General features: G+C 33.6%; 1 protein-coding gene across 1 annotated transcript; it reads right to left on the reverse strand.

Annotated features, from left to right (window-relative positions):
- Positions 1-3,122: 3,122 nt before the first annotated feature.
- LOC143252724 (partner of Y14 and mago-like) lies at positions 3,123-17,863 on the reverse strand. Its single transcript, XM_076505301.1, has 4 exons — positions 17,583-17,863; positions 15,797-15,890; positions 13,860-14,377; positions 3,123-12,311 (listed from the first exon to the last, which is right to left on the reverse strand). Exons 1-3 carry the CDS (start codon positions 17,611-17,613, stop codon positions 13,888-13,890), a joined length of 615 nt encoding a protein of 204 aa, XP_076361416.1. The 5' UTR covers positions 17,614-17,863; the 3' UTR covers positions 3,123-12,311; positions 13,860-13,887.
- Positions 17,864-26,015: the final 8,152 nt, after the last annotated feature.

Here is a 26,015-nt window from a genome sequence, read left to right on the forward strand (position 1 = left end):
GGAGATGACTTAAGAGAGATCACCCCTGGGTAGTGTAAATGAGTAGTAATTCAAAATTTGTGTGGTCAGGGCAATTTTTTAGAGGGTCAAATTAAAATATCTTTGTATGAAGGTCCTGTGGTTTTTGTGACCATTAAATGTATCTATTTTCCACATGTAAATTAAATCAAGAAAGAAATTTAATTGGAAAGCTTAAAAGTTAAAGTATAATAGAAGTGTAACACAGGAATAGTTTTTAGTGGGCATTGGTTTCAAAATGTATGACCCCTGTACATAGCTAATAACTGTATCAAAGGAAATCCTTGTGAAATTTGACCTATAGCTATCTATTCAGTTGTATGTTCAATCATTTGTGTTATTTCCCATAACACAACGGATAATATTTAAAAAAAAAGTGTTTAAAATGTCACAAAAAAAAGATATCTTTTTAACTCTGCATACATGGGTTGGTTAAAATGATTGGCCTTGTACCAATCATGTAACTATACATATTACAACTCCAATTATTCTCTGTTTATCTTCATAATCTGGCAAGCTTTTAGCAAATATTGGAGGCCTTTTGTGTACAGAAACACAAAAATTCTTTAATTCAGAATATTTACTAAATTTTACCTGTGAATTTATGGAGTAAAATACTTTTCTCATCTTCATTTTCATTTCATAACCTCTGGAGCTTCCTAAATAAATATAAAGGTTTTTTTAATTGAAACTGTATACTTTATCCATTAATTTCTATACCACAAGGATCCTCTTGCACTGCATGTAGTCCAAAGCCAATGACTGTGATACAAATGTTGTTTGTTCTCCTGATACTGACTTAATCAATATAATACCATTAGTGCATAAGAACTGTTTTTGTTACTGGATCTGATGCAAAGAAAGATGCATTGTATTTCATGACACTTTTTCATCTATAAGCAAGGAAGTCTGTAAATATCTAACAGCAATTCACACTTTGACAGGACATGATTCAACAAGCAGTTTATCAGAAACTGCCAAAAAGGAACCCCTCACCAAGGCTTATCAGAAAGATACACATCTTTTGCCAAATTAAGGCATCAGTACATCCAAAGTGAATCATGATGTTTTTCTAGCTCCAAGATTTTTCATAAGTACATTTTATGGCCAGAAGTTTGAAAACTTGGATGGCTTATGCCAATTTTTACTCACAAAGAAAACGTTTGTATGTCAAATCATTTTGTTGATATATACATTAAAACAGCAAACTTTCAATAATTTTTCTGGACTTCTGCATTGTATCCAGTTCTTCATCTTCCATCTCCATTCACTAGAAATTTGGAACATGACAGTGGTTCTATTCTACTAGGCCTTTTAAAAGTTGAAACAGTACCAAACTGAATTCATGTTTGGCTGTAGAAAGAGCTGTTGTGGTTAATGTTGTTGAAAGTAACTCAAGATATGATACACTGAGACCTGCAAATGTGAAAATGAAAGATCATGAAGTGGATTCTGATTTCAACCCTGAATCAGACTGGATTATATCAATGAATAAATAGAATACTGTTAGGTATTTCATTAAAATAATTACTACTTACAAGCAATACTTATAATTTATATTCAACGTTCAGTTTCAAATAATGTTCCATTAGAGGGCTTACCACACCATGCATTCTCAGGCTAAAGAACCTAATCACAGATTGCAAATTATCAGATTAATATTAAGAATCTATTCAAATCAAAACATGTATACCCCCAGACCACCTCACCTTCAGTACTGCCACCTGTCTGGAGTTCCATAATGATGTGTCAATCAGTATCTATACCATTTTCCCTTTCAACTTGTGAAGTAAATGAAGCTAATTTCCACAGTTCCATTTTTATAATTAGCTCCCTGACTATTAAAGACTACTTTAATTCTGAGATCATACAGTTAATGAAGTTTATCAGTACAAGAAACCAAATCTCATTTTCATTTTATATGCCCAATGCTTGAAGCAGTGAAATTGCTATCTTATTTCTTTTCAGGAGGTTCTGAAACCATCCTGCTATGTTTCAGCAGACTGTAAGCTTGTCAGAAGGTAGAGGTTCAAAAGATAATGCAATAAATAGTTATAGCAGCAAGTGATTAAATAGAAACTAATTTTTTCTTTCTGAAAATGTTGTGTAAGAATGAGGCAAAAATGAAATAAAGTACAACATGATTGGAGTGACTAAATCCTCTCACTGAGATCTTTGTCTGTGTGACCAATCTTGTAATCATCAGTTTCCATATTATAACTTGTAACAGCATACATCTGTTAACACTTAATTTTGTTACTTTATTGCCTTTTGAGCAGTGTCAAACTAATAATTCATCCACACATCTTGTAAATCACTAAGCAAACATGCTTTTCATGATATTGAATTACATGATGCAAATACTGCTTGAGAGCAAAGATGTGAATTTTTGTTTCATTATCTCATGTCATATAATCTCATCTAGCCTAATAAGTTTTTAATTTTTTACATTTAGTTACTTTTATAATGATAAAGAATACAAAATAGATAGTACTTTGCTTCACAAACCTTCCTGCTCCCTCTTTTCTCCCACTTGAAATGCTGGATTTACTCTTGACTGGGGTTACTGATAAGGGCCAGAAATGATCAAGTGTATGGATAACTCAGAGACAAATAGCAAATTGAAAAATAGAGTTTCGTATTTATTTATAGCTGGAACTAAAATCTCCTTAATGCATCACATGGAAATTAAATGAAGATGAATTATTATTCGTACAGATGTAGCAACTATAAATAGTCCATGTAATGTACAGAAACAAGAGCCTATACCACTACACCATAAGTTAGTAGATTTGCAAAATCATAAATGACCTGTTTGTACTTCTTCATTAAAGGAGATTGGCATAAATGGTTGCATACACCCTGTAAGTATATACTACAGTAGCTTTCAATTATCAAATCCCAGTTTTCCTTATTTTAACACAAGCTGCTTTATGTATAAATAACTAAGTATGCTAGTATTTAAGCAAACCAGTAATGATACTTCCCTAACTGTGCAGAAGCAAGGATATTAACATATTTAAAAATTCCATTAATTAAATCTGTATATTCATGTGTGTGCCAAGCATGACAGATGAAACAATATTAAAGACTTAAACAATGTAGAAAGGTATGACTGATTTTATTTACACAAACATATTCCAATACTGTCAAATCAAGATACAACAGTTTGTTAAAATGTAAATTCATTATAAATATTACAAATGCACTCATGAAAGAATACTGTTAACCATTTTAATTTAGTCACATGCTACTAAAAACTAAAACTTCAACAAGACACATCTTTTAAAAAACAACAACAAATAAACTGATTTGCAACTGTTTATGTTTAACCTTCTTAAATTAAGTATCATAGTACTGCCAATTTAAGTAAAATATACTAGTATGATTGATTTACTTTTGCAAAACAAGATAACAAAAATACACAACTGTCACACTTTTTGTATAGAACAAACTTAAATGTCAATACAAACATCTAAAGCTAAAAATGTTCAACATATTCACACCAAGTCTAACTTTTCAAATCATCTACAGAGGTTATTATATGTTAAAACAATTTTAAAGCCTTGCCATGACCAATTATGCTCTGGTAACTATGCATCTTAATGATATCTTGCAACATAGCTTCAACTGTAAAGATGTCATGTCCAAAGCACAATTCCCTGCTTGTTTTCCCTGATGTGTTTAGTGTCAGAGGACAATGGTTTCCCAGTATATATTTCAACAGTCTGACCACAAAGAAATCCATAGGAACCATCGCTCTGGAGAATGGATTCGTATGTCCTCATGGAATAGAACGAAATCCCACTTTATTCTCTAGCTGCATGTGGTATGCAATGGTTAAATGAATTTACTCTGCAACCATATTGTGTACCCATGACTTCTGTCATATTTCCAGATAAAGATCCTTCTTAATTATGTTGTGTACTGTTGCCTGGGACACATAAATATTACTACTATCTTTGCATTAATGAATTTTCAGTTGTTGAAAGATCTGTACTTTGCTCACCATGGCTGCTGTATGATTTGTTGCAGCTCTTTGTCTGGATGGTACTGGTTTTCCAAATTATTCTACATTCCATGTTTTTCCAATGCCATTAAGTGCAAGAAATGTGCCTCTCTTCAAAATTCTGAATCCTTGGTCAGAAAACATCTTTAAGGTCTGTATGTAGATATATTTTGCATCAGAAAGTGCTGTTATACAAGCTTCACAAATGTGGTTCTGATAAAGGATGTTCCACAGAGACCTTATACTGACTGTGGCTAGTATGTGACTTGTTGATTTGAGTATTCAAAACTGTTTTAATATAATGTACACAAACCCCTGTATAAGTTTTGAAAACCTTATAATGTTTATTTTAAAAACTTGATTATGACATTGGAGAATTTAGAACACCATAATCAATCTACATTATTGTAAATGAAACTAAATAATATTATAAACAGTGATTACACAGAACTGCCAGTAGACATGACATACTGAATTCATTTCTTCATACAAGGTAAAAAACCCAAAAAACAAGCATATACCTAAGATTTTGGCTTTAGTTTCTTGCTGAATTTCAAGTCTATCAAAGTTCAATATTTTAATAATTAAAACACACAGGTGGTCATTTTCTTGATATAAATAATAGCCATTTTAATTTAACATAAAGCACCTCATTAATTTTAGTGATTTTAATTTATGATTTATGTAATTACAAAGAATTTAGCACTGATTAGAAAAATGTATTTACCACATACTCTTTAGGAAATAATACACACATTCTAATGAAAATAATCATTACTTTCATTAAAATTACCAGTTAAAAAAAATTATTCACTAAAAATGGAAGACATTTTGCAAAATATTTTGCTTAAAAAAACCTTAATATATAGAAAAGTAATCACAAAAAACAAGAAAATTCACATTTGTATATTTTTATCATTAATGTAATTACTGAAAATGTAAGAATAAAACATAGAAACTGTTACTATTCAAAAACAATTAAGATTTTTGTATCTTTATGAAATAAGGTTATTTTTTATTACCTCCTAAGTACATTACTCAAGAAAACTAATGCATGGTAATGAGATGACTAAAACTTACTTTCTATTTCTGCATAACTTCACATGGTGAATAAATATTATTCTAAGGGGAACAGACTTCACACACAAATTTAAATGCTTTAAAAAGGATAGGTCATTAATGTTTCCCTGATAAAAGTTAATTGTTTAAATTTTAAATTAAACTTTTTTTTTTTCCTTTTAAGTCCTATGCATGTTACACTTAGTAGTTAATTAAGTATTTGGACATCTAAAGAAACATCTGTTACTTCTTTCAAAATCAACATACTTTCTTACATTTTCAGTAAGGTTATTTGTAAAATTTGTGTAGATGTAAATTGAATACATTAAAACTGAAATCCCTAATGATAACAAAAACCAGTTACAGAGAGACACTATATTATTAATTTAGAACACATTTCCTTGTATAATTTTATGCCTTTTAAACATGGAATAGATATTTCATTGTTTAAAAAAATGATTTGCATTATTTTTGGACACGTATTCTTCCAGAACACAATTACACTTTACACAATTTGTTCATAATTTCAGTTTCACATTTCAACCTTAAACTGGTTTACAAACTTACTTTGTCTATAAAAGATTCTCAACTCCTGAACAAAATAGGAAGTTATTAAGCTCTTGCAAATCTGCATAAAAACCAAGTTCTGCTAAATTTGGAGGGATAAAACTGATTTAAGATTTCTTGTCACAAACTAAAGTTTACATATTCCTATACCAGAAAAGTATTTCCAATATAACTTATTTCCTCTAATCCTTCAGCTTTATCTCAATGAAAGATCCCTTTCTTTACCCATCTAAACATTGGTATGAATTCTATCTGGACTTTCTCCATCTATACATGTGCACCTCTACCCGATCATTACAAGTTCATCATTATTCTTTCTTATTACTTTTTCAAGACTGTAAAAATTATCAGCCCCAAACATAAGCTATTATGGATAAGAAGGGTGAGTTAATGTGATAGAAGGTATTACTGGAAATACATTTTTAGCTGTAATACTATGTTGATCAGCATGGAGGGCAAGATCTGCATAGAAAAGCAGGTGTTCAAATTTGAGATACAATAAAACATACCAGTGAGGGTGTACACTATTTGTGTAAACTTTGCTCAGAAAAAGTGAAATCTAAATGTGGGCAGTAAAGGCCAATAAGCTAAAGAGTTAATATTATTCATTATTATGAGATTCATCCAGGCACCAACCACAGAGATGAAGTTCTACATCTCGTTTTTGGAATTACAAAGTTGTGAATGAAAAGCTAAATCCAAGGTGTGGAATGCAATATGATATGAAGGGAACCCAACCTGAAATTATATGTCAAGCCCCAGAATTATGAAGGTAAGGTAAACAACACCTAAGTGAACAAACCCTCACTCCAACCTTAAGATGCATAGAATGCAATAAACTAAACTCAGGATTACTGAGCCAATTCATACCTCACTCATCCTAAAGAAACAGAGATCATCCTTCCTTAGATTTCAAACCCAAATCCTAACTCCTCAACATTTTAGGTGAGGCAATTCCTCCTGCTCCCAAAATTATGAGGAGAACGTGGAACAAGTGAAGTTCAACCAACAGTTCTGATGTGATGCACTACATGCAAAATTACAAGGAATTGAGGGCCCCCTTCCATGATCATGTAAAGTAAGAAAATGACCAAAAACAAGGGTCATGTTCACACAACCAAATAGTGAAGTGTCATCTCTGAGCCAAAAATATGAGAAATTTCCCTTGCAGGATGGAGTGACTCCCTACCTAACATCTAGAAAAACCATCCAGAGTTAAGTGAGGCATCACTGGATATTTTAAATGCTTCAGAAAACTGTGTGTAATAAGGAGAAGTATGATACAGTGATGTATAGGCACAGAAGTATTAAAAATAGAAAAAAGAAATGACAATTATATAATGACAAGGACTCAAGAGGAGAAACTTTCCACTGTATATTTATACTGTAATGAGCTGATGTTATCAAGGTCAGTAAAAGGGTTATGCAAGTTGTGGACACTGCATTAATAAAACGGAACCAGGAAGAATCTCTGACAGCTTGAAGATGCCACAGTATGGGCTAAAGCTGCAGATGATTGATAATTATTACGCTTAAAACTTCCTGAAAAAGGATATCAGCCGGCACTTTGATAAAGTATTGAGAACAAGAATGTGGGTAGTACAAGAGAAGAGGCTGACGATGCACTCTCTGTATCCGTGACCAATGGATAAACAGTTTTGTTTTTGTTGTTAGGTGATGAACACGATCATAACAGAATGGACTAATTAAATATTGGAACTACTTGTGGGTAGTTGTGCATACTTTGGTAAATTGTGAGGATACTAAGGAAAAATAAAATAAGATTTCATGTAACAGCTGAAAAGTCAGCTCCTTCTGCAGATAAGAAGTTGCTTCCAGACTCTACATAAATCAATTATGCTACTTCAATATGACCACCATGCTAATAAATCAACCATTTCTAGCCTGAACTCTTTGCAAGTGTTTTAATTCCATTATTCCTAAATATTGGTTATCATATTAATGTATTATAAAATAATATTATAAGTAACTGTTTAGTAAAAGTGTTGACCATAAACCATCCTACAGATGAACTTTGGTACAGCTGAAAAGCCAGTGTAGGAAGTTAAAAATGTAGATTTTTACATAAGATTCCATGGAGTTCTGAGTTCTGAAATATTGAGACTGATTAAGATGAACTGTGGTATCATATTGTAAAAGAGTGCATGAGATGAAAGTCCATCTGAAGTTCATCAGTAGCTGTCTGAGCACCAGGTTCTGACAAAACTCTCACCAGTACACCCTTAATCTCTCACAAACCCAGCCACAAAGTCAACAGGAGAAAAAGCATTAGACCTCAGGTACGATCTTACCTACCTGTGCGTAAGAAACTGTATTTCATCTGCAGAAGATACCACCCCTAAAGCCTGAATAACATTTAACTCATTAAATGGTAAAAGAGGAACATGAGGTCTGAGTTTGAACAGCTTTTTTAAATAATAAAATCAAGAAAAAAAAAAGAAATTCAAACCCCAGAAAAAAAATATGTCCAAAGAAAATTTTGCAAATATAGTAATAGCATTGAAAAAAACCCTGCAGTAAACATATATGACCATCTTCATAATTTTTGTTATTAAGAAAGAGCGAATAAGAATAATGGAGAGCTTACATAAGGATCGGGTATAGTGTACACTGACAGGTTGAGAAAGTCACAAATTAAACTCACTAGGGTCAATATAGTGGGGTATAAAACTGAAGCAAGCAAGATAGAATATGTACCACTGCTTTGTTAGGTAATAAAGAGAACCTATCATCAGTGGAGGTGTGTTTTGGAATATCTGGCTGTTGTATATAATGCAATTAATACATCATATACAGTCTGTGAAAAAAGTATAAAGCCACGTTGTAAATTGCTATAATATTTACCAATTAGATCTTGAGAAATTAAGAATATTAGCCAATAAAAATTCGACACCTGTTTTCCTATGACTGTAGTTTTTGTCACCAAAACAAATTTCCTATCTTCTATATCATTCATTAATTTCCACCCTCATACAAAGAATAAGTGAAAAAAGTATAAAGTCAATTCAAGTATGGTGCTGTATTTTTATGTTTGATCTGATTTCCCTCATTAAATATGCTTATATGCTTTATTTATTGCTTATCCTATCATAATTTATGCTGTATTTTGCTTTTTATGGAGGTCTAGCCAAGCATAGAGGTAAATAACTGACAGAAGATGAGAAAGGTCAAATAAAAACACTTAAAAGCAGAGAAATAAGTAACAGAAAGATTGCTGACCAATTAAATCAATCTCCTGATGTTATTAATGCATTTTTGAGTGATATGAAATCATATGAAATGAAGAAAAGATCTGAAAGGCCATCAAAGGTCAGCAGAAGAACCAAGATGTGCATCATCAAAGAAGCATCCTCAGGGAAATATATGGCCAGGCAGATCAAAGACAATGTGAATGTTGATGTTTTGGTTAGAAGAGTCCAGCAAATCCTTCAGAATGATCAAGAATTAAACTACATCAAACGAGACAGTGCCCTGCCCCTCTCCAAAAGTCACATGTTGAAGCGGTTGGAACATGCGACCAAGAACGTTGGTTTGGGAGACAAATGGAAGTCAGTTATCTTTTCAGATGAGAAAAAATGGAACCAAGATGGGCTGGATGGCTTGCAGAAGTATTGGTATCAAAAAGGTGTAGCAATGCAGCATTATACATAAAGACATTTTGGTAGAAAATCCATTATAATATGGGGTGCATTCTCATACGTTGAAAAGAGCAAGTTGGTGTTTCTGGAGGGGAACCAGAATTCCGAGGACTACATTTATACATTATCCAAATATCTGTTACCGTTTGTGCACCTGTATTATGAGACTGGGTTCATATTTCAGCAAGACAATGCACCTATACATTCTTCCAAGGCAACTAACAGCTGGTTTCAAGAATGAAATGTTGACGTTATGGACTGGCCTGCCAATTCTCCAGACTTAAATTCAATTGAGAATGTTTGGGAATGGATGTCCCAGCAAATGAGAAGCAATATCAAGATGCTGAATCTCTCAAAAAGGCCATTTTGAAGGCATGGAATGAAGTTGATGCGATTTACCTTCGAAAATTTACTGAAAGTATGCAAAAAAGGTGTTTTGTGGTTATCATTAAGAAAGGTAAGAAAATTAACTATTAGGTTTGTCAAAAACACATTTTTGTTTATGCTATTCACATAGTGGTTATGTATATACAGTGGAACCCCTCTAAGCGGCCACCCCTTGAAAGCGGTCATTCAATCACAGTCCCAGTTCCTTTTTTAAATCCATTTACCCCCATGTTAAAGTGTTTCTCCAAAGCAGTCACCCCTCTATTCTCTTATGTGGCCACTTAATCTAGTTCCAAACGGCCATTTCACACCTTCTAAAGCAGTCAATGTAGTACTTCAGCCGTAATCCAGTCAGTTTTCACACTTCGCTTTGGAAAAACAAGCAGCCCGCTGATGCTGCTGAAACATTTCACTGACACGGAGTATTTTTTAGTCCAAACAGCTGTGACTGCCTGTGTGTGTTTTATTGCTCAGAGTGCAATTTGGTTGGCTTTTGGTCTTCTCAATTATGACTTGGTGTGACACAAAAGTTAATTTTTTGTAGAATTAAGCATGTCTAAAAAATCATATCAGGAGTTGTCACTTTCTAAAAAGGTGGAACGCATCTAGCTGAAAGATGCCAGTTCACACAGCAGACAGGCCTTGTGTTCTGTGCTTTCCCAGATCACACTCTCTGTGTTAGTGGTAGTGACTGCAGTGGTGGCAGAAAATCTAAGGAAAAGCTGTTTCGTTAGCCTGCAACATGGTGGGGGACTTTGAAAAGACTCTTTTGATTTGTAAATCTGCCAAACCCCATGCCTTTAAAACATTGATCCCAAAACACAGCTGCCTGTCATGTGTTGCCACAACAAAAAAGCCTGGATGACATCTGCCGTATTCACCGACTGGATCCAGACCTTCAACCTCAAAATGTCCAACCAGAAGTGCAACATCCTCCTCTTCGTAGACAATGCTCCCTCTCATCCCCATTATCTGCCCAAGCTCAGGAACATTAAAGTTATCTTCTTCCCAGCCAACTGCACTAGTGTTCTTCAGCCTCTTGATCAAGGTGTAATTCGTGCCATCAAGCTGAACTATCACAAAAGACTGTTACTCAAAGTGGTCAATGGCACTGATAAAGGTTTATTTGCTTCAGACATTTCCAAAGGTGTAAATGTGCTTGATGCTGTTCACTGGCTTAGTCAGTCTGTTAGTGAAGTCAAGTGTTCCACAGTTAAAAAGTGTTTCATCAAACCTGGCTTCAAAGCTCCTGACTACGAGGCTGATGACAAACCAGATGATGATCTTCCACTTCCCCAGATTCTCAGCCCCATCACAGACCCGCTCCTTCTTCAAGATGTTGTGGCAGACCCTGTTGCATATGCAGACATCCCAGTCACAGACAGTCTGGCAGCTGGCTGTAAGCAACAACTTGTAAAAGACTTTATGTTAGAAATGTGTGATGTTCCTGAGTCTCCAGATAATCCAGACGATGATGACAATGAACCTCAGCCAGAAACCAACACTATCGTCCGCAAAATGTTCGAAGAAGCTATCAAAATGGCAGCAGGTCTAAAGAAATTTTGTTTAAATCAGAGGCTAGATACATGGCAAACTGTTGCTAATTTAGAAACAGAACTTGAGAATACTTCAGTCAAAATCAAGACCAATGCAAAGAAATCAAATATTAATGACTTTTTTGGCAAAAAATATTTTGAATGTTGAATGTGTTTGAATGTATATCTGTTTTTCTTGAAAAAATGAAATATTTGAATACAAGTATTTAGTTTTGTTTAGTTATTTACATGTACATGTACTTTCTCATATGAAGTAGAAAAACTGGCCATCCCTCTAATCAGGCTAGTTTGTCCCAGTCCTGATTGTTTTCTTATAGCAAAGCCATATCAAGCTATCTGCTGACCCTACCGAGGGGAATCAAACCCCTGATTTTAGCATTGTAAACCCGTAGACTTACCGCTGCACTACCAGGGGACTCTTAGTCCCGAAGGTGACTGCTTTAGAGGGGTTCCACTATATTTTGTTAAGTGCTTGTATGTGTGTATCTTCTTGGCTGCATATCTTATAATTTAGTTTACGTATCAGAAATCCCTTCGGTAAATATAAAATATAAGGTATTAAGATTTTATTGGCTAAAATTATTTTTTCTACCAATCAAAGCGCAAGATATATTTGGGAAAATATTGTGGCCATGTACTTTTTTCCCCACTGTATTACTGTTAATATACAGCCTTGTACACAAATGTTTTCATATATTGTGAATTATCTAATGTAGTCACTGTTATGTATGTTTTAAAAAATAACTTTAAGTAAACTCTGTCCCAATTAATAACCTCAGAGTTTTGATGGTATTTAAAAGAACATCCTCTTCAAAGAAAACTGATTTGAAATTTTTTGAAGTTGTAATAAAATACAGTGAGATGTGTAAATATCTAATATGGTTAACTGGTGATAAACCAGTGTATTTAAAAATATTTACGAATAACAGTTCGTACCTATGATTCAGGTAAAAAGAAAGTAATACAATGAGAACCTCAGTATTTGATTCTTTTCCCAAACTAATTTTTAATATTACAAAGTTTGTACCTGTTTCCTTCTCTCCAATTTTCTGGTATCTGAAAAAGACAAACTTTTAACATTATAATACCTGAATAAAATATACTGAGGGTTCATCACACTTTATAAAAACTATTTCAAGTGATACTGCCCTTGAATTTCTAGCCCTTTCCAAACATTGTTGCTTCCTCCACTACTTTTTTTATGATCAACCTGATGGCATTACTTTCCAAAATGACATTTTTCATTTGTTTTAATGGTCAGCAAGGTCACCCTTAAATCATATCTATTAACAACTTTCCATAAGTCCTACACATAGGCTCTAAATACCATTTGACCACAAAAAACCCACTGGAGCCTAAAGTACCCTACAGGGCTCGACAAATATGGTTAAACAGGTTTCTGAGATGTCAGTTCTTTCAGCCACCTTTCTCATCAAATCATTTGCTGATCTGGCATTGTGGCTGGAAGCTTGCAAACTTTGACTCATGAACTTTCATCAACTTTAAATTCTCATTTACCTTGTTAATAATACTAGGAGTCATACCAAGCTTCAGGATAATGCCATTTTGGAATAAAAGATTCTCTTTCATAATTATATATTTCACTTTGCTTATGACTGCATTGCTATATGGTGGATTGAAGTGTTTGGAAAAAAAGTCCTTCCTTATGAGGTAATACAGCATATTCCTGCAGCCATAATAGTACTCATGGTTGCACTGCACAGTCATACAGTTGAAAATGCACCTTGAATCACATACATAGGTGCCATGGTTTACACCTGTAACAACACACCATATTAAAATATGAAGATTATTCACATAAAGTTGAAAATGCATATATGTGGGTGTCATGGCTCACACCTAAAACAACATACAATGATATTATATACAAATAATTCTTATAAAGTTGAAAATGCATCATGAATCACATGTATGTCCCATGGCTTACACATGCAACAACACACCATGTTATAATATGCAAATTATTCTTATAAAGTGTGATTAACCCTGCTTATTTATAAACAGAATAAAACCACTTAATATATAATCCACTTTTTTACAACTTTTATTATCTCCTTTTGAAAGACCTTCACCTTAGAATCATAAAACTTGGGTCAACTGGATGCTCTGACACATCATACCAATGTTCCAAAATTCAGTAATAATTAGCCATTAACTAAATGGTCTAATTATAAGAAAAACATATATTTGCTTACAAAAACTTTGCATGAGTGTACATTTTTTAAATTAAACTGTATGCTGTTCATCTGATTCTCAAATTTTTTTTGTCGATGCTTGGCGACATATATAAAAATAAATTGAGTTGTTAGAATGCCATCATCATTTCTTTCACAGCTGATATAACTACAGCTTATTTTAAATTTAAATCATAAAACTAAAAAGTATTTATTATATAAATTCACACAAAATATTAAATCAAGCAGTGCTATCAAATCAGCCTGAGTAGAATCTTCATAACAATAATAGTAAAAACATCTTTCTATACTGCTGTTAAAACCCTTCACATAGTGATTAATAGAAATTTAACATTACTAACAGTATTACATCTTCCAGTTCTTTATTTCTTTCTATGCAAAATATTACCTGTTCATTGTTACACTGACTAAGTCAGTTAACTGTCTTGAAGTTCTAGATCTAGTTCCAGATCTTCTATTTCAGCTTCAATCTCTCCTTTTCTAGCAATTTTTTCCAACTGATCTTTTTCAGGGTTAGTAATTTCACCTGATTCTATTTTTTGCTCAAGTTTTACAATCTCCCTTAACTTCTTTTTTAAGTTTTTAATTCTCTTTGCTGGGTCACTGAATGTTTCTTGGCAGGCTTTATTCTCACTAGATTCAGTGTTCCTATCCAATCCAGTTTCACATATGTGAAGCTTGGTAACGTCTTCTGTTAAATTTTGGTCAACAGTTTTAACTTCTTGTTTTTTTTTCTTCTTTTTCTTTTTACTTGATTTCGAAACATTAGGAGTTGGTGTTCCTGTCAGTCCTGGTATTTGATTTACGCTTGACTGAGCTTGTTGTGCTTTAGCTATATCTTCAGGATGAAGGCCTGGAGGATAAGCTGGTTTACTTTTGATCCACTGTTTTCCTTTGCTTTCATAACTACAATTAAATATAGAATTCAGTTTAATTTTTGTATTAAAATGCCTGTAAATTACTGTGTACAAAGTTTCAGGGAAACTTGAAACAGAGAAGACTTAGTAGGTTTAAGACATTTTAACACAAGTTTGAAAACAGAAAATAACTAGATTATCTCTGTGCATTTGGGTGGGTCAAAGTATGAATGTTACAACCTTTTTGTAGTAACATTAAATATATGTCAGTGAGTTTGGCATCAAAGTGTAATTTAAAATTCAAATTTATATATTATCTATGTTTTAAATTCAAAAGGAAACATCTCCTATCACATCTGTCCTCTGACCTCTCCCATTCAGCTTCAATATTACAGATTATATAGTGCCTAATCAATTACCTATTGACAAGAAGAAATACAGAACCTCATATTTTATTTATTTGCTGTGATATCAATAAATATGTTAAATCCACCAGAAATGCTCCTATCATCTTTTTATACATCTGAAGCAATTTACTTACTCACACTTACTTGCCTGGTGACATGTTTATTCTCAACAGAAACAAAGTATTGTAATACAGAGTAATCTTTAGCTTTTCTGTTAGGTTCCATGACAAAGCAAATATTTTGTAGGATAATATATAATAATATAATAATAAATTTATTAAGCAATAAATTAGACACAAAAAATCAAATAACAATATAAAACCATCAACAAAGAGTTAACTCATCCTGTGATGGTTAAACACATAATAAAGTAAAATCAAAACTTACAAAATCAAAATAAAGTTCCCAGAATATTATCATCAGTATTTAAGATCCATTGTTTTAAGTATTTCTTTTGATTAACACGATTAATAGAAGATCTTATACTATAAGGAATAAAATTATGAATACGAGGTGCCAAATAAAGATATTGATGAAGTGTAACTGTTTTACATGGTATGGGTACATTAATTGGAAAAAAAGATTGAAGTTGTGTAAAATATGAAGTGACTTTAAAAGGCCTATTAAAAGAAACATGCATTGTAGATAAAGCTAAAAAATATAAATAAAATTTATCATATGAAAGAGGGGAGTTAAATTTACTGAAATCGGTATCAAGCCTATGGGTAAAAATAAGAGAGAAAACACTTTTTTGCAACTTGTGAATAGGAATTAAAAAAGTCTTATATGTGCCACCCCAAATTGAAATACAATATTGTAAGAAAGATTGAAAGAGAGCATAATATACACTTAACAAAATATGATAAGGAGCACAATGACTAAGTTCAAAAATTAGCATAGAACTATATTTTAATTTATTAACTAAAGAATTAATATGAAATTGCCAATTTAATTTTGATCTAAAATAATTCCTAAATATTTAACAGAGGAAACTTGAGTCAATGAAACAGTCCAAACTTTTTATGTACATATAAATATTTGTGGATAAAGAAGAAACCTACAGGGGGACTTCATCTTGTGGAATATATCCTTCTTTTACTCTCCTTGCTTTTCGCCATGATCCATCAGTCCTCTGTGTAGCTGGGATATAAGTCCCTACAAAGCATTGCAAAATATGTAATCTGATTTGAAGAAGCCAAATGAGAAACAAAAGAGTAAATTAGAGTAACTTTATTTTGTGCAGAAATGTTACACACAATTATTTAAATGTTACCACAGTACTTCACCATGCATTTTAAATATATTTTTTTTAATATTAGATCTAACAATTGTTTTTACTATGCAAAATAGTAAAGGCTCACATTTTCAACTCAAATCTCAAATAAAAACACATTGCTTCAAAAAGAACATCAAATTTTCACCTATGAAAAATAACAAGTACAAATATTTTAGGGACTTTCATTCTTGCTGATTATTTGTGAAATAATTAATACTTCACATTGGTATATTAACAGATATGATATTTCAATTTAGCAAACAGACACTAAAGTTCATCAAAAATTTATTACAAGCCTTCAGATGAGACCATTGTGTTTTAAAGACAAACAATAAACTCTTTTTTTGTTTTATAATCTACATATTATCCACTGGTTTTAAACAACTAAATGACACAACTACCAACTACTCAATTTTCCATACTACATCATCAAAATGATTTAATTTTATAGTGTATGATAAATACTAAATTTGTAAGTTACTCTTCCTTTTTATTCAACTTATTTCCCCTCAAATGTAACAAAGAATATTATATCTAATTAATTAATATTTAAAGCAGTGTGTTTAATTTTATAAAATCAATTGTAGTAACCCATAAATTACTAGCAAAGTGATTTTTATCATATTACATTGTGATTTCTATATATATACACCTTTATCCAAGACATTTATGTAAGGTTTAAAACATCCATTACTTTTTAATTTTTTGAGTTTAAAATTAAAAATCTGGTTATATTTCAGTTCTGCAAATTTGAAAAATAAATGAACAATAAAAGAATTAATGAAAACATATATAACTGACACAAGCTGTCCTTTCTTCTTTTGCAATAATTTTAATGTATTTATGGTATTACAGGCCTGTTATTCCATAGAGAACACCTGTCATTCTGCAACATTCAAGTTGTATATAGTAGAGCAGTGTTACTTCTCTTAACCAGGTAAGAGGTTATAATAATGTATTTGATGGTTTAAAGATACATTCTATCACTCTCTTTCCTCCATTATTTGATTATATTGTGGTACATCTTTAGGCTTTACAGCCAATGTCTGAGTGATAAAAAAATATCTGAACCGATACTCAAGATTTACAGCCATGTTCACAGCCTCAATGTTAAATTGTTATTAATATTATAAATTTAAAGACTCCATACTATTAATACTATTATTAGTACTACTGCTACTAGCACTAAGGTCTAACAACGTATGTTCTAAAGGCTACCCTTTATAATTTTATTAAACTTACCTTGGAGTTCATTTATTTCTATTACTACCACGTAAATAACATGATGAAGCAGTGTATTAATATCACTCCAATTAAATTTTAATTTTCATCATGGTATTAGTAAATAACTAAGCCGGCCTTACGATTATACCTATAACTTAGAAGTAGTTACAGAATAAGTTACATTATGATTTATGTTTATAAGCATTGTGTCGCAAACCCGATTTTATCAAATACGATTAATCCATAATACCAATGGTCTTCATGCATTTGTAAAATTATCTCTTTTAGTAACAGATATATGTCATTTTTTTGTTTTTTCAAAACCGGCAAAAGTATTCTCAACTCACCAGTTTCGTCTGTTACATATTGCGTTGCCATTCTATGGCGACATGACCTATTTACATTACCGCATTTTTAGCGATTACTATTGACAAGAATACAATTAGTACAAAAGATATGTTCTATTATCTCAAAACTGCTTTGAAAATTTTTAAAATATTCACACAAATCTTCTTAAAAGATATTTATGCTAAACATCCCTAATGTTTAGGAGGTAAACCGTTGTCCTTATAATGTGAACCTAGTACAAAGCATGGTTTCTTTCTTCCTCACTCCTTCCCCTACAGACTCGCATCGCTAGAAATCGGGTTTCGATACCTGTAGTTGGCAGGACTCCAAAAGCCCATTGTGCAGCTTTGGGCCTAATTATAAAGAAGCATTAAAAAAAATTCTTGTAATGTTGAGACAGCTACATCTGCTATGTGATAATTAACTGGATCAAGTGATATTCACACTTCCATTTCTATCTTGTTTGTTTCCTTCTCTTTTTTTTTCCAAATTCAGTGAACATCCCAATACAGCAATATTATTTATTTATTCTAGTACAAATTAAATTTAATTATGGTTGAACAGTTCTATACATTTTGCTATATGTTACTGTTTTGCCTGCGTCATTATGTAAAGATGATGCAGATGCTATAACTGCTCCCTTCTTTTTATTGGTTTCGGAAGATGGTATTCGCCATCCTTACTTTTTTTGGAACGATTTTCTTTACTTGCTTACTTGATTTTTTTTCAGTGTTTCAACAGATATAGGAATGTTGTATTTATAATCAAGTTCGAAATACAATGACGTTCGAAGTGTAAAATTTATTGTTTATCCATTACTGACTAGTAATTCTTATTTCAACATGCACTTGAGCTTTTTAAAGGAATATCAAATTCCTGTAAAAACCAACTTCAAGAGGTTACCATAACATCATTTACATTGGAATTATTATTTTTTATTACTACTAGTCACTAATAATACTTATGAAAATGAAAACTCTGTCCGAAACTACGTCACCACAGTGAAACAGGTTGACATCATTGCTTTGGTTTTTGAATTATCATGTAATACAAAAGAAGTGGATCAGAAGAACAAGAAATTCAAACTTTTTAATATGATAGTTTCAAACAGTCCCAGAACCCGTGAGTCAGTTATTACATAAATGTTGTTATAAAAGGTTTGTTTTTTAATTTCGCGCAAAGCTATAAAGAGCTATCTGCGCAAGCCGTCCCTAATTCAGCAGTGTAGGAATAGAGGTAAGGCAGCTAATAATCACCACCCTTCACACCAAACATGCTCACCTTCTCATCCGTGGGAGCGTTAAAATATTACTGTCAATTCCACTATTCGTTGGTAAAAGAGTAGCCGAAGAGTTGGTTGTGATGCCTAGCTGTTTCTCCTCTAGTCTAACATTCCCAAATTAGGAATGGCGAGCGCAGAAAGCCCTCGTGTAGCTTTCCGCACAAATTCAGGAAAAACAAAGTTACAAACGAGCCATACATACATACGAAGAGATTCCACTTGCCTGATAAAGGTTTGTTTGTTTGGGAATTTCGCACAAAGCTACTCGAGGGCTATCTGTGCTAGCCGTCCCTAATTTAGCAGTGTAAGACTAGAGGGAAGGCAGCTAGTCATCACCACCCACCGCCAACTCTTGGGCTACTCTTTTACCAACGAATAGTGGGATTGACCGTCACATTATAACGCCCCCACGGCTGGGAGGGCGAGCATGTTTAGCGCTACGCGGGCGCGAACCCGCGACCCTCAGATTACGAGTCGCACGCCTTACGCGCTAGGCCATGCCGGGCCTGCCTGATAAAGGAAGATTTGAATAAGAAATTTTATTTCACTTTTTCATTGCTAATCTTATAAATAGTAATTGTAATAAAAGACATACAAATAACATTTAACCTTTTTTTTTTAGAAATAACGCAATGAAAAACTCAAGTGTCTTTACAAATTACACACGCCTGCAATAGTTTTATTGTTTCGATGAATCCGAAAATGATACCAACTTTTCTTCACTACGTACAAAACGTCATATGTACTTTTACACAAGTGAATAATTTTCATTGAAATCGAGTCACATTTTACTTTGCTTAAAATATTGACAAAAACTGGTTATAAGTTCCTCTAGACCAATCGCAACGTAAAAGTCTTATCGATTGTTTGAGACACCACGAAAAACACATCGCTGGTATATAAATGGTTAATAGCCACATGGTATGTCGCTTCTGGATAGTATTTGTTTGTACGTGCACTTTGACATTACTTTTTTTTTCGGTAATATTTATTCGTCACTATGGCAAAATGATGTTGCGTAAATGGATGGGTGAGTTTGGCGTTTTATGGCGCAAAGCAACTAGGCTATCTGCGTCAAACATCTGGTGAAAAGTTAAAAGTAAAAATATTAAAATTCGTAAAAAGAATCAAGGTAAAACAAAATAGGTTGAATTTTTGATTTAAAACTTAAACATACGAAATCCAATTTTATATCTAGTGTACAGCAATAAGAAAGAAATTACAGTAATACTAGTTTTAAAGAACATTCTGTAGCATAAGTTGAATGGCCATAATTCGCCAGGATGACTAACAGGTAAGTACAAACATCAACGTTAGTCGCCTGAAGTTGGCCTTTCCAGTCCGGGTTTCGATTTATCCGACGTTACGGCCATTTTCAGAAAGTAACGCAATAGAAGTTATAAAAGACTTTCTGCAGTATAATTATAATTATTATAGCTCGGCAGGATGACTAACGGGTGAGTCCATACATCATTGTTAGTCACCTGAAGTTGGCCTTTCCAATCCTTGTTTGACGTTACGGCCATTTTCGGATTTCACACCGAACTAGTTGTACTTCAAAAAGGAATAATGAAAAAGGTCTAATTTATGAATTAAAAACTAAGTGTTAAAAACGTCAATGACCTTTAAAAAAACTAAAAACATTTCTAAGATGGACAGTGTCACCCTCGCAGATGACACTGTCCAATGTTACAGATAAACCTTGGGACTAAACATGTTTAAAATGGTGCCGCCGTTGAGAGTCGTAACGACAGCAAGACAGTAAAATGTGGCTTATTATAACCTGAGTGCCACACAGACAACATATTCGTGTATCAATCCCAGATAAAAGAAAATGACGAGTTAGAAAACTGTGACTAATGCGTAGTCTAATTAGGACAACTTCCTCTTTCCGATTCTCATGGAAACAAGACGCCCAAAGGGTGAGAACTGACGTAAAGCAATTCCAGGGCTAACATAGAGCAAAGTGAATCGATATAAATAGTACAGTTTGTGTACTGCATAGTTTCTATGTGATCCAGGGCAAGAGAAATGGCGTACAATTCGATAGTGAACACAGAAACTGTAGAGAGGATTCTTTGTGCAACAACCGAATCACGGCAAACAATGGCAGAGTCCACAGAGTCATCTGATTTTGAACCATCGGTATAAATGGGAATGGAAGGATGGTTCGAAAGATGTTCGTCAAATAGAAGGATATGCTTCCAATCAGGAGTATCTGCCTTCTTCAGATGACTCAAAGAAAGATCACATTTGGAGATAGTGATTAGCCATGGTGGAATGGGCTGATCTGTGGATACCGCTATGTCATCTAAATATAGACCGAATTCATCCAACTGCACCTGGAGACAAAGGCTAAAAGGAACAGTGGCAGACCATATATTATGAAAAAGTGTGGCCCACTGAAGAAGAAAAACACAACCCCATGTGGGATGCTGTAGTCCAGTTTTGATCGAATAAGGGAATGATAATTTTTTAGTGTGAAACATCGATCCGCACCTCAAGAGGTGGAAGAAAGGGCACGGAGGATGTTCAATGCCCTCGTACACTTGACACGTAGCTGCTTGATGTGTGAATAAAGGTCAGCTTACACTCAAATATAAGCATCAAGAATTTTGCCTCAGGAACAATGGGAAGCACAGCTTCACCAATATGAAGTTCAGGATCAGGGTGAATACCCCGTCGACGGCAAAAGTGCATGCAAACAGTTTTGGAGAGGGAAAGGTTGAAACCATTTGCTTTGGTCCACGTCAATAAATGATTGAGGGCAGTCTGTAGCTACCTCTCAATATACCTTATATCTGACAATTGGCACGAGATGTGGAAGTCGTTGACAAAGAAACAATTTGCAACTCAGGGGTAGTTGTCCACTGAAGCCATTAATCTTTATAATGAAAAGTGTGACACTCAAGACACAGCCATGAGGGACTCCAAGTTCCTGTGGGAAAGAATGGAAAAGTGTCGAACCCACACAGACCTCGAATCGCCGATTCATTAAAAAATGTTTAATAAAAATCGAGAAATTACCACCCAAACCATACGAGTGGAGGTCTCTCAAGATACCATACCTCCATGTTGTATCATAAGTTTTCTCAAGGTCAAAAATACAGAAACAAGATGTTGTCGTTTGAGAAAGGTTTCCCTGATTGATGTTTCAAGTCAAATGAAGTGGTCCATGATGGAGCACTGTCTTCAGAACCCACACTGAGTGGGAGAGAGGAGGTTATTCTTCTGTTTGCAACCACATTTTTTTCTTTATTGGATGAAGATCTGTCAGTCTCCATGGATCCTGCCCTGGATCCTGTAGGCAGGCCTCTGTCTGTGGACAAAGATTCCAATAACTGTGAATGAATAGTCAATTTAGTTTTGGGGCTGCAAAAGAGGATGACCCGATGAAACATTTGAACCTGAAGGAAGTGAAACTGGGCAGTCACTGGAAGGAGTGGTAGGGATAGAGATGGAAGTAGACATAGATGCATGAACTTTTTAATTATGGAAGGCACAGTGAAATGGAGTGCAGCAGCATACATCTGAGATAGAATTGGGGACAATAATTTCCTAGCCTCTGAGTAGGTGATGTTATTAGCAGTCTTTAAGCATTGCACTCGTTTCTCTTCTACCCATTTAGGGCGATAAACAGAGTAAGAGGGGTGTAGGCCACTGCAGTTAACACACTGTGGTTCCAGATTGCACTTGTGTCATGGCCTTTAGCATCACAACGAGTCCATATCAAAGAACCATGACATTATGTTTGAGTGACCAAACTGCTGACTCTGGAAACATCTGAGAGGGTTAGGAATGTAAAACTGTATCTTGCAGTTCAGGTAATCTGCTTTGACTGTGGTAGGAGGATGAAGCAATGTAAATTATAATATCAGAACACTGGTAGGGTTTGTCTTTACGAGTGAAGTTTTGGCGTATTGTAGTAATGCCTTGGCTGGAGAAACCAGCGAGGATTTCCGACTCGGAATTGTTCTTTAAATCACTGTCAAATACAACTCCTCTGGAAGAATTCAAAGTTGCATTGGGAGTAACCTCAATGGGTATATCGCCAATGGCTTTTGATTTCAAGAGGAGTTTGATATGCTGTGGTGAAGATGTTTCCACCAAAATGTCTCCAGAGTGCAACTTCTTTACTGATTTTGTGAGCCAGCAAGCCTTTAATCCCTTCTGAATGAAAAATGGAGACATCTGCCTCAAGGATTTCTCAGATAAGGAATAGAGAATCAGAAATTGAGGTGTAGAATCTAGCTGTAATATTGACTGTACAACAGAATCGTCCATGCATGGTCGTTTTCCAATGATTTGTTTTTCAATTCTTTCCTTTGTATTTAATTTGTTAGAAAGAGGGGTATCTATAATAAAGCAGTTACATTTCAGTGCCCACTGACCCCACCCACCATGGAGCCCTATGAGGAGACGTATTACAGTGTCAAACAAAAACACTGCAGCAATGCCAGCATTTTGTGAACGCCATACCCAAACACCAGCATCAGATACAATGTCTACAACACCCGTTGAAAATATCCAACATTAGTACTTGGTTGACTAGCACTAGGAAGCCATTCATCTAGAGGAATTCAAGGCCAAAGTGGTGTGTTAGGGTTGGACCCCTCAACCACCAGGATCCTCTCCCCTCCTTCATGGGTCACCATGCATGGCAAACATGTGAATGGATGTTAAGATCCCAGAGGAAGTAAACTGAAAGAACAGAACCTTCCCTGGGAGGTCCCCTCACCTTGTGCAGTAATCCACACTGAGGGGTTGCATAAATAACCCAACCATGTTCTGTTATATTTGTGGTAAATGAAGAAAGAAAAACATTATAGAATTCGTAAAAAAAATGTATTACACATATTCTGAAATGACACTTGGGGCAAATCATAGGCTCTACACAAAGTTTGAACCATTTGTGTTGAAGAGTTGAGTCAATGACTAAAATCTAAGAAAATTATTTGCCTTTTTGAATTCTAGTGGTCTGACGTGAGCCTAGAAACCAAACAGATAGCTACTGGTTTTGCTTTTGTAACATGCAAGGCCAAAACACTTGAAATGAAATGGAAATTTTTTATCCAAACTTCCAATATCCTATAAGACTTGTAGCTCATGGACCTGCATCTACTCCACCAGAGATTTTTGGTAATGTTTCATCTGATTCTGGATCTGATGTACATAGAAATGATATCATGGACTGTTTTCAACCTAAACTCTCTGAGGAACCACAACTTTTTTTTTCTTTTACACAATGTGAATTTAATGATTTGAACCTTCCATTGGATTCTTCAGAAATCTTTGGGTCCAGACTTCAGTTTAGAACCATCTTTCTCCAGGAACATCATTTTACTGGTATAGGAACTGTAAGAGTTTATACTATACTTTACACAAGGAAGTTCTTTGGTTTATTGCAAAAGTATTGCTAGATTAATACCAATGTTAGGAGCTACAATCTGTGAATGACATTAGTGGAGAGTGCTTCTCTTCCTACTGCTCATTTGGTTCATTTGAAAGAAACGTAAGAAAATCTCAAACTTCCTAAACAAGGTCAAAATGAATATCATTTTTGGATTAAGCACACAGAAATTACTGCAGAACATGCAAAAAATTAAGACAAAGGCATCACATGCCTGTTATTTACATAGGAGGCTTGTAAAAATCAGTTTATTTGTTAAGCATAAAACTCCACACAGGAACAAAACCCAATTTTAAATGTTATAAGCTCACAGCCTTACTGCTGAGTCACCAGATGGTGGAAGCAGCAAATAGTAATAGTAAGACTGATTATGCATGTAGATTTGGATTTTGTGAATAGATGGATATAGAGATGACAAAATTAGATGATAAAAATACAAGCTGTACAAACTTCATGAGTTTTTAAATATTATTAAACACCCTTGCAAATGGGTTTTAATGAAATTAGTTCAATATTCACTATTTGGAAAAATCACATTTCTTAATTATGTTATCGTTTGAAAGTTACAAAATCATAGGGTATAATTTCTACAAAATTAGGAAAGCAAGCTATTTGATAAATATTATTATTATACATCAGGTTTTAAATTTTATAAGTGAAAATATATTTGAAACAGAAAATTTATTTAATTTTGTATTTTAATATAATGAAAAAAATCACTTAAGACTGTAGTTAAAATTATTAGAAAAATTAGATTAATATTCATTATTTTATTTTCTATTGAAATCAACCATCTAGTCACTCTAATGGCTTGGTGGTATGAAAGACTTAAAACACTGGGAACCGAATTAACACACCTGTAACTGGCAGAGAACAAATTATCCATTGCACAGCTTTGCATTTAATGACAATCAAACCGATCATTGAAATCAAATATAAAATTAGTGTATTTTTCTATTTCCAATATTTATCAAATTTGATTCCATTGTTTTTCTCAAATCTAGAAAATTTTGGGATTTTCCTGGGTAAAGAACATATTTCTTCCTGAACACACTTTTATAAATAATGTGAAATGTATTTTTATTATAATATATATTCAAGAACTTCATTTTGCTGTAAATACTTCATAATAATTACATTACCGAAACAAGAGAATACCTTTATTAATCAGCAATCGATGCTAATCCAGACTGAACATTTTTAAACTTTAAAGCACTAAACATTTTAATTAAAAAACAGCCAAATAAAATAGCAGAAAAAGTACATGTACATTTATGGTTTCTAATAAAAAATTCCATACAATAGTATTAACATTCATTTCTGTTTACCATACATTAATAAAATAGTGTTTACAGTTGTAAATTGATTTCATTTCATTAAGTTTTATTCATTGCAACTTTGGATTGACCTGTTTATTATTTTTATGCATAGGGAAACATAAGAAAGAAAGAATGTTTTGAAAAATAAAGATATACATTAGGATAAATTGGATATAGTAATTTGACTGTGTGCTATTCAGTGTTGACGAGAGTGCTGTGCTTTTCATTTGTCTATCATGCCGAGTTGCATTATAATTGTTTTTGTGTTTTTTGAATCCCTATACAAGATGATGTCTTAAAAAAAATTGAGACTACTTTTTTGTACGATTTAAAATTGGAAAAAATGCAGCTAAGGCCTCTAAAACACCAATTTAGCCTTTGCACCCATAAAAGGTTATAGTGACAGTATGGTGGTCTGTAG

This window comes from Tachypleus tridentatus, chromosome 6 (assembly GCF_004210375.1).
Source record: "Tachypleus tridentatus isolate NWPU-2018 chromosome 6, ASM421037v1, whole genome shotgun sequence".
In the NCBI taxonomy this organism is placed as follows: Eukaryota; Metazoa; Arthropoda; class Merostomata; order Xiphosura; family Limulidae; genus Tachypleus; species Tachypleus tridentatus.